General features: G+C 44.6%; 1 protein-coding gene across 1 annotated transcript in view; it reads right to left on the reverse strand.

Moving 5' to 3' along the window:
* The window catches only part of B4GALT1 (beta-1,4-galactosyltransferase 1), a 37778-nt gene extending 33636 nt beyond the window's left edge, over positions 1–4142 (reverse strand). The window contains exon 1 of the mRNA XM_034773519.1: positions 4109–4142. Coding sequence (XP_034629410.1) covers positions 4109–4127 — 19 coding nt within the window. The 5' untranslated portion in view covers positions 4128–4142. The remainder of the gene's footprint in view (positions 1–4108) is intronic.
* Positions 4143–12829: the final 8687 nt, after the last annotated feature.

Here is a 12829-nt window from a genome sequence, read left to right on the forward strand (position 1 = left end):
CGTAGTGGAGTGGGAGGGCCTGCGTCCCCCCTGCCACCCACCTCATAGATGGCCGTCTCCCCCCTCCCTGGCCTGAGGAGGCTGGGCCTATTGTTGTTGCTTAGCCCTGCCTGAGGGCCTGAGTCCTGACTCATTGTTACCGGGGGACTCATTGAACCAGGGCCTGGGCTGATTGCTACGGTTTATACTGCCAGTGCTCAGCTCCTGCCGGAGGGCCTGAGCACCTGACTCACTGTTGCCTCGCCCTGACCCAGGGCCTGGGTTTATTTCTATTGTACTGTGGTTGCTCAGCTCCTGCCTGAGGGACTGAGCACCTGACTCACTGTTGCCCCACCCTGACCTAGTGTTTAGTCCAATTATCACCAGGGCCGCCAGGAAAGACTCCTGCGGCCGGACTAATTCCCCAAACCTCAGCAGCATGCAGTGAGCCGGAGAGGGTCAAGCCCCAGCCAGCACCCCTACACACGTACCTTGGCCAAACCGGACAGTCTCTATGCAAAAGAATAAATGGACACAAATCTGACATCAGGAGTCATAACATTCAAAAACCAGTAGGAGAACACTTCAACCTCTCTGGTCACTCAACAACAGACTTGAAGGTGGCAATTTTGCAACAGAAAAGCTTCAAAACAGACTCCAAGGAGAAACTGCTGAACTTGAATTAATATGCAAATTAGATACCATTAACCTGAATAGCTTGAATAGAGACTAGGAATGGCTAAGTCATTACACAGATTGAATCTATTTCCCCATGTTAAGTATCCTCACATCATCTTGTCAACTGCACGAGATGGGCCATCTTGATTATCACTACAAAAGTTTTTTTTCTCCTGCTGTTTATAGCTCATTTTAATTAATTAGCCTCTTAGAGTTGATATGGCTACTTCCACCTTTTCATGTTCTGTATGTATATATATATCCTTACTATATGTTCCATTCTATGCATCTGATGAAGTGGGCTGTAGCCCACGAAAGCTTATGCTCAAATAAATGTGTTAGTCTCTAAGGTGCCACAAGTACTCCTGTTCTTTTTACGATCTATTGTGCAACCCATGATAAAACGGTGAGAGCAAGCAGCACAGAGTAAGTGTCCTGTAGGCAGGCAGTGCTGCAGAAAAGAGCTTTACCCAGCATTCATCTAGGTTAATGTTACAGGCTGGGGCGCTACAGTTTGAGACACAGCAGCCTGGCCTTGGCTTGCGTTTCTGAACCCTCCGGTGTCACATTGGATTGGGTTCCCCCCCGAACGTTTTCCCAGGATTACCCATCCAAGTAGTGTAGGTGGCTCAGAACACCCACTCTTGTTTACCTCCAGGTAGGCAGGACTCCCCTCCCACACAAGCCCATGTTTGTTCATATAAAGAAGTATCAACACTAGATCAGGGGTTTCAGGCGGGTGTTTTCAATGTGGCATCCCATAGGTGAGAATAGCCATGAGTCTGTCCCCTCCAAATGAGGCTGTCGCCCAGCATGCTTTGCAGACATGTGGAGAAGGCCTGCAGCGTTTGCTGGTGCTGCAGGATGGATAAAAATCAATGATTTAAAAAATAATAATAATAATAATAATAATGACTTTTTGATAAAATGCTTTTGGAGGAAAAAACCTATCTAAAGATAATTTAAACTAAAATACATTATAGCTCAAAGATATCTCATCATGGACTAGGGATTATAAATTCTAATTCTATAGTATGAGACAATATATTCATGTAATGTTTAAGAAAAGTTTTGTAAATGAGTTCCAATAGTTCATGGATTAGGGACCCAATCTTATGGGGTTCCAGGGGCTTAGATTATTTAGGTTAATCTTTCTATCTACCCAATGAGACTCAGTGCTCAGCCTAGAAGATACCATCAGAGATGGTTAGTTTTGCAGTTCTTAAACTGTGGATTTGTGTCTCCAGAGAACATGCTTGTTAACAGCAAAAATGTTTTAAATAAATAAATAATATATAGAGGTGAGAAATAACAGACCTCAACCCTATTGTCCCTCTGCAAATTTATGTACACAGAGTCAATCCCTTACCTCTCTAAAAGTGCAAAGTTTCAAAAAGTTCAGTGAATAGAAGATTAGTATTCTAATCTAGAATAGGGGGTGGAATAGATCTAGACAAGGAGTAGTCTGTAGATAAATGTGAGAAGGGAGGGACAGGCAGTAGAAACAAAAGTGAAACTGTTTGAGCAGCATATTCCAGAAGTCTTGAGGTCTTTCTGAGTGTAGCCTTCATTGATTTGAGATCTAGCATACCATTCTCTCACTAGAAGGGAAAACCTATAATGGCAGCAGACTGTAATAGAGACCCAGTTTGGGAATAAGAACCATTCAAGAAATGTGTTTGCTGATGATGTTTTAAAGAAAGTGACACCAGTGAACTGGTGGAAATCACTTAAGCACTTGAAGTGATAATCTCACTTTTAACAGCAGTGGCTTCTTCTGCCAGTGTAGAAAGAATATTTTCTTCCTTTGGACTAATTCATTCCAAATTGAGAAATCGTTTGGGACCTGAAAAAGCAGGAAAGCTTATTTTTCTTTTCCAGATTATGAACATGAAAATGAAGGTGAAGACAACTGAGTTAGCTGCAGAAGCCAATATTTTAAGTTTCTCATGTTGATCTGGCTGACACAGTCGATTTAATTTTTTTTTAATATTTCATTTAACTATTTTAGTTAAACAATTAACAAAAACAAACCTGACTTTAAAAAACTTGAATGTTTATATTCAAAAATTCATATGCTTTTATTAAAAAAATGTTTGTTTGCTGTTGAAGAAAAAAATCCAGACTACCTAACGTTGTTGTTTTAGTTAAATAAAACAATTTAAATGTCTGTCTGGTGGTGATCGCCTCCTAATACACCATGGCAAGAAAATCCTCCAAATATTAATGATTAATCTGTTGAAATGGAGATAGTTCACCTCCCAATGACTTCATAAATATCTGCTTCAATTACCTCTGGTAAATGAAATAACCAAACAATCATTCATTTCCTGATATAGCTGTAAAACTGATCTGAAAAGTTTTCAAAATAAATCACTTAAAAAATGTATAGTGTGTATATTTCATTTTTAGAAGGTACATCTCTGAGTTGCAAAGAATATGTATTAAGGTTACAACAACCAACAAGAATGCATTTTTATGTAGAAATCCATGATTAAATAGAGTCTTCCTGACTAGTGATTTAAATCAATTTGATTTAAATCAAATCCACCCTGTGGTGCTGTCACATGAACTTTATCTAATCTATTGTTGACTAGGTAAACTGCTCAGACTGATTCGCTCCATCTCAGTCCTCCTCACAGTCCCATCAAGGTGATTGGAACAAAATATGACATTGATACAGGAGCCAATTCATGTCATACCTCTGCCAAACACTCCTCCTCCCCCCAAGGAGGAACACTCTTTACAAGTGCTCAGGGTTTAAAAGACGTAACTCACCAAGCTGTGATCACTAGTCTCCATGGATGTGCATCGTCTAGGAAGTCTTAACAACTGCTGCCAGGGCTGGCTCTGGCTTTTTTGCCGGGGAGCGCAGCAGGGGAGGGCGTCGAGCCCGGCCATGGCCCCGTTCTCCCCGACCGGCCGGAGCACCGTGGGGAGGGCGCGAGCCCGTCGCAGCTCCGCTCTCCCCGGCGGCCGGAGCGCCGGGGGAGGGCGCAAGCCCGGCCGTGGCCCCGCTCTCCCCGGCCGGCGAGCCCGGCCGCAGCCCCGCTCTCCCCAGGTGAGCACCGCCCCCCTCCAGGTGCCGCCCCAAGCACATGCTTAGAGGGCTGGTGCCTGGAGCCATCCCTGACTGCTGCTCTGAGACCTAAATCCCCTCAGAGACATTACCTGGGCATCTTTCAGACTAGGGAATTTTCAGTGCTTTCCAGTTCCATTTTTCGGATATTTAGCTAAAGACTTCGCTCTCTTAGGCTACTAGGAATGTGCCAGCTTCTCCCTTCACATCACCCAGCAAGGCAAAGAAGCCACACCCCTCTTCTGCAAGGCTCCCTCCTCCACACCAAACAGGGGAGCAGATAGCTCCTAAGGTCAGTGATGCCTGGCCTCCATATCCCTGTATTACCCAGACACTCTGTGCAGGCATCTCTTCACGTTCAACAGTACTCACATGCTGCGACCGCCAACATTATACTAGCATGTCAGGCTTCATATTAACTTGTCAATGTACGGAGAATTCTACTCTGTAAAATGCAATGATCACAGTATTTCCAAGAGTTGCAGACAATGATACTAATCACATTAAAACATCGTGCGGAAGCTGTACAGGAGCAGATGTGGCCTGAAGAGCTGGCGTGGTTGTACTAGTTGCTGAACAACAGGAAGTGGCTTTTCAAATAAGGTGAAAGGCGAGGCTTGTGTAGAAGAACAGAGACATAGTGGCTGAGATGTACTTTGCAAAATACAGCTGGAGATATCTACATGGCACCGTGTGCAGAGTGGGGGTGTGAAAGAACTGTCCTCTACCTGCCTCGCGTGGATGGTGCTGGTGTGAACTAAAGGGTACCTAGCATGCATTAATGTAGTCCTCTTTCCAACCTTTTAGTTCATGCCAGCAGTGTCCACGTGGGCAGTTAGTATGCAATTTGCACCCTGGTAGTCCTCACTGTGGCGCAGTGTAGACAAACCCTAAGTGTGCTCTGCTGACCCAAAGCAGGTGGCATGAACTCTCACCTGTAAAAGGGAGCTGGGAATGGGTCTGCAATGAGAGGATGAGGATGTGGGCTGAGCAGGTCTGGGCCAGGAATCCTAGAGCAGCTCCGCATGTGGAGGAGGCTTGAGCTAACTCTGTTCTCTCATGGTTCAGGTCTATATTAGTAAAGCCAAACCCCAGGTGGAGGAGTTTGGGCTCTACATGGTGTAGAGACCTTGTCCTAGAGCAGACTGGGAAAAGCACTCACCCAGAACCCATTCCGTTTGCATTATCTTTATGACATTCCTAACATTTGTTGATAGCAAGCACTAGAGATTTAAGGTACGTTAACCCAGGTGATTAGCGTCGGGTCTAGGTTATCCTAGCCTTGGTGTGAGTGGCCACACAGCAAAGCCCTGCCCAAGTTACTGTGTCCTCACTGGTGCTTTACTCACTTGTGTGTGTCACTAGGACCTCTGGGGGAATCTCCTGGTTCTTTGAGCAGCAGTACACTAAGCTGTTCCATGATCCTTCCCCAGTGGCCTGTGCATCACGGATGGAATCATTAGCTAAGGTGCAGTAGCAGAGCCATCCGTGCCAAACCCATTGTCCTTAAGTCATGCTCCCAGTTGCACCTGTGCGACTCCACAGACAGTAACATTGCAGGGGGTATAATTTGAGGACAATGGGGTTGCAAATGAAAACCGTCTCTATTGCTGTAAAGGATTCATGAGTCAGAAGGACCAGAGCCTATCTTTTGGATCTCTAGGCAAGTTGGCAGGGCTAGCAGTTAAAAACAAACAAGTTACGCATCTAGAAAGGTATGAGCCAATGAAATATGTGATTATTAACACTAAAGTGGAAACTCATGCCACCTTATCATCACTTTAAGATATAACTGCCCCATAAAATTTTATGCAGGTTTACATGATAATCTACTGCTCCCTCATACTTATGGCTTTAAAAAAAAAATCATTGCTTTGTTCTGATACTTTACATTCTTAAATCTTCACCCAAAGCAGATTTTTAACATCTGAATTGAGTTATCAGTGAGTACATTTTTTTAAAATGTACTTTTCACATCCAATTATTTTTACAACCCTTTAATTTCACATTGATAACTCATAATTGCCTAAACCTCACTGAAGAACTGCCTCCAGGATAATCTGTAAATTAAAAAACAAGTTTAATTCATTGAAATGATCACTTTTACATATACCCAGTAGGAAAACTGCAACGTTCTCTCATGGGGTTTCTGGCTAACGTGACAGTTTCTTTCAATCTTAACTCCAAGTTAACCAAGTGTTTTGTCTAGGACAAGATACCCATGGCAACACTATGGGGGGTGGTCGGGGACTCCCTCCTAAGGGGGACAGAGTCATCCATCTGCGGACCAGACCTGGAGACTCAAAGTGTGCTGCTTGCCTGGAGCTAGAATCCAGGATGTGATGGAGTGTTTGCTGAGCCGGATCAAGACCTCGGACCGCTACCCCGTCCTACTTCTCCATGTGGGCACCAATGATACTGCCAAGAATGACCTTGAGCGGATCACTGCAGACTACATGGCTCTGGGAAGAAGGATAAAGGAGTTTGAGGCACAAGTCGTGTTCTCGTCCACCCTCCCTGTTGAAGGAAAAGGCCCAGGTAGGGACCGTCGAATTGTGGAGATGAATGCGTGGTTACGCAGGTGGTGTCGGAGAGAGGGCTTTGGATTTTGACCATGGGATGTTGTTCTGGGAAGAAGGATTGCTAGGAAGAGATGGGATCCACCTAACAAAGAGAGGGAAGAGCATCTTCACAAGCAGGCTGGCTAACCTAGTGAGGAGGGATTTCAACTAGGTTCGCCGGGGGATGGTGACCTAAGCCCAGAGGTAAGTTGCGGACTGGGATACCGAGAGGAAACACAAGGAGGAGGGTACAAGATGGGAAGCCTTCTGATTCATACTGAGAAAGCAGGGCAATCAGCTAGTTTTCTTAGGTGCATGTATATGAACGCAAGAAGCCCGGGAAACAAGCAGGAAGAATTGGAAGTCCTGGCACAGTCAAGGAACTATGATGTGATTGGAATAACAGAGACTTGGTGGGCAGTTCACATGACTGGAGCACTGTCATGGATGGGTATAAACTGTTCAGGAACGACAGGCAGGGGAGGAAAGGTGGAGGAGTTGCACTGTATGTAAGAGAGCAGTATGATTGCTCAGAGCTCCAGTTTGAAACTGGAGAAAAGCCTGTTGAGAGTCTTTGGGTTAAGTTTAGAGCCGAGAGCAACAAGGGTGATGTCATGGGCGGGGGAGGGAGCTATGCTATAGACCACTGGACCAGGAGGATGAGGTAGATGAGGCTTTCTTCAGACAACTAACTGAAGTCTCCAGATCATAGGCCCTTGTTCTAATGGGGGACTTCAATCACCCTGACACCTGCTGGGAGAGCAATACAGCAATGCACAGACAATCCAAGAAGTTTTTGGAGAGTGTTGGGGACAACTTCCTGGCACAAGTGCTGGAGGAACCAACTAGGGGTCGTGCTCCTCTTGACCTGCTGCTTACAAACAGGGAAGAATTGGGAGGGGAAGTAGAAGTGGGTGGCAACCTAGGCAGCAGTGACCATGAGATGGTTGATTTCAGGATCCTGACAAAAGGAAGAAAGGAGAGTAGCAAAATACGGACCCTGGATTTCAGAAAAGCAGACTTTGACTCCCTTAGGGAACTGATGGGTAGGATCCCCTGGGAGGCTAATATGAGGGGGCAACAAGTCCAGGAAAGCTGGCTGTATTTTAAATAAGCCTTATTGAAGGCGCAAGAACAAACCAACCCAAAGTGCAGAAAGAATAGCAAATATGGCAGGCGACCAGCTTGGCTTAACAGAGAAATCTTCGGTGAGCTTAAACTCAAAAAGGAAACTTACCAGAAATGGAAATTTGGACAGATGACTAGAGAGGAGTATAAAAATATTGCTAGAGCATGCAGGGGTGTAATCAGGAAGGTCAAGGCACAATTGGAGTTGCAGCTAGCAAGGGATGTGAAGGGTAACAAGAAGGGTTTCTACAGTTATGTTAGCAACAAGGAGGTCAGGGAAAGTGTGGGACCCTTACTGAATGAGGGAGGCAACCTAGTGAGAGATGATGTGGAAAAAGCTGAAGTACTCAATGCTTTTTTTGCCTCGGTCCTCACAGACAAGGTCAGCTCCCAGACTGCTGCACTGAGCAGCACAGTATGGGGAGGAGGTGAGCAGCCCTTAGTGGTGAAAGAACAGGTTAAGGACTATTTAGAAAAGCTGGACATGCACAAGTCCATGGGTCCAGATCTAATGCATCGAAGGGTGCTGAAGGAGTTGGCTGATGTGATTGCAGAGACCTTGGCCATTGTCTTTGAAAATTCGTGGTCACTGGGGGAGGTCCCGGACGATTGGAACAAGGCAAATATAGTGCCCATATTTATAAAAGGGCAAAAGAGAACTCGGGGAACTACAGACCGGTCAGCCTAACTTCAGTCCCCGGCAAAATCATGGAGCAGGTCCTCAAGGAATCCATTTTGAAGCACTTGGAGGAGAGGAAGGTGATCAGGAACAGTCAACATGGATTCACCAAGGGCTAGTCATGCCTGACCAACCTGATTGCCTTCTATGACGAGATAACTGGCTCTGTGGATGAAGGGAAAGCAGTGGATGTGTTATTCCTTGACTTTAGCAAAGCTTTTGATACGGTCTCCCACAGTATTCTTGCCAGCAAGTTAAAGAAGTATGGATTAGATGAGTGGACTATAAGGTGGACAGAAAGCTGGCTAGATTGTTGGGCTCAATGTAGCGATCAACGGCTCGATGTCTAGTTGGCAGCCAGTATCAAGCGGAGTGCCGCAGGGGTCGGTCCTGGGGTCAGTTTTGTTCAATAACTTTATTGATGAACTGGACGATGGGATTAATTGCACCCTCAGCAAGTTTGCAGTTGACACTATGCTTGGGGGAGAGGTAGATATGCTGGAGGGTAGGGATAGGGTCCAGAGTGACCTAGACAAATTGGAGGATTGGGCCAAAAGAAATCTGATGAGGTTCAACAAGGACAAGTGCAGAGTTCTGCACCTCGGAACGAAGAATCCTATGCACTGCTACAGACTGGGGACCGACTGGCTAAGCAGCAGTTCTGCAGAAAAGGACCTGGGGATTACAGTGGACGAGAAGCTGGATATGGGTCAGCAGTGTGCCCTCGTTGCCAAGAAGGCCAACAGCATATTGGGCTGTATTAGTAGGAGCACTGCCAGCAGATCGAGGGAAGTGATTATTCCCCTCTATTCGGCATTGGTGAGGCCACACCTGTAGTATTGCATCCAGTTTTGGTCCCCCCACTAAAGAAGGGATGTGGACAAATTCGAGAGAGTCCAGTGGAGGGAAATGAAAATGATTAGGGGCTGGGGTACATGACTTACGAGGAGAGATTTAGTTGGTGTTGGTCCTGCTATGAGCAGGGGGTTGGACTAGATGACCTCCCCTAATCTTCTATGATTCTATAACTGATCTACATTGCACACTAAGCATCTTGGGTCACTAGGTCAGCTGATGGGTGCTATACGCATGAGCAGGCAGAAGGGTTTCTATTGTGAGGCAATGGAATATTACTCCAGTAAATGTTCAGGAAAGAGAACATATACAGAGAATTAATCTGTTCATCTTGGGGAGGCCCAGCCACCAGGTATTTACATATGTGAAAGCGAAAGGTGGTAATGAGCAGTTTTTAAACCAGTCATGCTCCATTGCTTCCCAATGCATTTTTCCTTTGCTGCACCTTACACTTGGTCATGTTCCATTCAGTTGCGTTTCAAGTGCAGTAGTTTCTAGACAGTAAACTGTAAGTATCAGCCCCAACGTAGCACAGATGGGCTAAAGTTATAGACAAGGAGACCAGAAAAAGAAAAGCACAATTGTTATAGGACAAACTAAAACAATCTGTAACCCTAATGAGAAAAAGCAAAGAGCCTGGTATACTATTTCTGAAGAATAATTCGGAACTCATTTTTTTGTTTTAAAAATTTACCCGCCCCCACCATCCTCAAGGAAAATAAATCCATGATATTTAGGAAAACTGGCAATGCCTGTTTAGGAGGGTGAGGAGTTGTGCTACCTTCAGCCACATATTTTATTCCAGTATCCAAGACACTCTATGTCTAGGAAGTTAAGTATAATAGTTGTACCCTAGTGCTCAAAAGGTGGATAAAAATCATTGATCTTTTTTAAAAAATTGATTTTAAAAGTTACATTAAATACATTTTTCTTTAACAATAAACCAATTTAAAATTAAAATTATGACAACCTAAGTTAAAGCCTAAATTTACTATACTCTATTAAAATAATTTAAATAAAAATAATACTCAAGCAGTCGATGTTTGCTGAGCAAGTTTTAAAGAAAATCAAAGCACTGAACTGATGGACATCACTGGCTCAGCACAATCTGTTTCCAAAGGCTGAAGTGCTAAACCAGCTTTTAAAAGCCGTGTTCTCTCTGCACCTGCAAAAGAGGCTATTTTCATTTCAATTTATTCAGCTAGTTCAGTTCCACAACTCTCTCATTCAAAGTTGAGAAACCAATTGGGAGTTGAAAAAGCAGGAAAGCTTGTTTTCCACTTCCAATCTCTGAATAAAAATGTGGTGTGAGAGTATGAGATCAACTAGTTCTAAAACCTTGGAGGACATGGGAACCAAACAAACAGTTCAATTCATTAACTACAGTTAATACTTCCTGTGTTTAATAAATCAATTAGTTTATATGCAAGACATGTTTTCATAAACTTATTTTTCTTATCTTTAGTATCCAGCACATTTAAGGTAGTTGTATTTAATGAATAAGAAACTTAAAATGCTGTTTTTATGCATTTTGACTGAATTTCAGCATCTATCCAAATGTAACTTGGCACAAATCAAAGTAAAAAATTATCATCTAGTAAATAAAAAAGTGTAATTCACTATTTTCTAACATGAGAAGTGTAAAACTTGAGTACCTGAATAAAGGCATGTTAAACTACATAACTACTTAAACAAAATGTGTATAGATATATTATATCCTCCTGGTTAGCACATTCAGTGTCAAAGCTATGCTTAGTTGCAAAGCAACTTGTTTTAATCATTCCCAACCAATGAGAATCAACCTTGCTTCAGGAAAAAACTAAAAAGTACAAATGCAATACACGATTAACAATTTCCTAATTTAAATCCGGATTAAAATTGGTGATTTAAATCAATCCACCCTGTTGCTCAGATACCCAGATGTTTGCTACTAGCAGGAGCTCTTTAGAAAATTAGGGTGGTTTTGTTTCATTATTTAAGTGGCCAAAAATCTGTCATGACTTGAAATTCAGCAGGAGACTGGGAATCTAATGCCCCCGGCCCTTCCAATACCTCCACTTCCCACTTCTCTTCCTGTAGCATTTTTTCACTAGGTTAAGATTTTCCCAATGACTAGTTGCACAGAAGAGCTGGAAGCCACGTTGCTGGGGTAAACATCAGAGATTTTTGCACAGGTGTAGTTACACTGACACAGCTACATGGTGCAAGCACCCAGCACAAAGGCACCGCACCAACATACAGCTGGGCTTGCCCCAGTGCAAAAATCTCTTAACACAGACAGGCCCTTTGCTAGCAGTTGGTGCTGCTCAGAGGACAGATGAAATCTGACCATATCAGACTCAGAAGAACGGTCAAAAATTTGCAGACAGTCACGTCTTAACTGCATAACCTGAATTAGCATGTCCACTGAGGCCCAGCTCCTCAGCCCAGCTCTGTGCCATGGCCTCTCTCTTTGGCCTAGAACCAGCACAGCAGATCCTAACTCCTCACTGGCCCCTGCGTAGTGGATGTCTGCATGGAAAAGAGACATGTCTACACTTATGCAACTCCAGCAGCAGGATTGGAGTGTGAAGTTGGCATAAAGCCACCCCCCTCTCTCGGCTGAGCTACATTCGGGCAACTGGAACACAGTTCAGGGCCACAACTTGTGTATGTGAAGTCTTGTCTACACAAGAGTCACATTGGTTTAATTTAAATTGGTTTAGAAATTGGTGCAAGCTCCTCTGTGGACATGCCCTTACATTGGGCTAAAACTGGTACAGGCTAAACCAAAATAAGCCAGGTTTAAATCAATAGAAAGCGTCCACACAAGGATCTGCACCAGTTTAACTATATTGGTTTAAAATATTCCCCACCTTTTGTCAGACCAGCACAACTGTGTGCGCAGAGGACACCTCAGCTTCAGGAGCATGCAGAGGTGGCACAGACTTTGGTTTGCCCTGCGTATCTCTCGTCCATCCTCCCTGTGCAAGGAAAAGGCCGGGGTAGAGACCGTCGAATCGTGGAAGTCAACGAATGGCTACGCAGGTGGTGTCGGAGAGAAGGCTTTGGATTCTTCGACCATGGGATGGTGTTCCAAGAAGAAGGAGTGCTAGGCAGAGATGGGCTCCACCTAACGAAGAGAGGGAAGAGCATCTTCGCCAGCAGGCTGGCTAACCTAGTGAGGAGGGCTTTAAACTAGGTTCACCGGGGGAAGGAGACCAAAGCCCTGAGGTAAGTGGGGAAATGGGATCCTGGGAGGAAGCACAAGCAGGAGAGCGCAAGAGGGGAGGACTCCTGTCTCATGCTGAGAAAGAGGGACGATCATTGAGTTATCTTAAGTGCCTATACACAAATGCAAGAAGCCTGGGAAACAAGCAGGGAGAACTGGAAGTCCTGGCACAGTCAAGGAACTATGATGTGATTGGAATAACAGAGACTTGGTGGGATAACTCACATGACTGGAGTACTGTCATGGATGGATATAAACTGTTCAGGAAGGACAGGCAGGGCAGAAAAGGTGGGGGAGTTGCGTTGTATGTAAGAGAGGAGTATGACTGCTCAGAGCTCTGGTATGATACTGCAGAAAAACCTGAGAGTCTCTGGATAAAGTTGAGAAGTGGGAGCAACAAGGGTGATGTCGTGGTTGGAGTCTGCTATAGACCACCAGACCAGGGGGATGAGGTGGACGAGGCTTTCTTCTGGCAACTAGCAGAAATTGCTAGATCACAGGCCCTGGTTCTCATGGGAGACTTTAATCACCCTGATATCTGCTGGGAGAGCAATACAGCGGTGCACAGGCAATCCAGGAAATTTTTGGAAAGTGTAGGGGACAATTTCCTGGTGCAAGTGCTGGAGGAACCAACTAGGGGCAAAGCTTTTCTTGACCTG

The sequence above is a fragment of the Trachemys scripta genome, chromosome 6 (genome assembly GCF_013100865.1).
Source record: "Trachemys scripta elegans isolate TJP31775 chromosome 6, CAS_Tse_1.0, whole genome shotgun sequence".
NCBI lineage: Eukaryota > Metazoa > Chordata > Testudines > Emydidae > Trachemys > Trachemys scripta.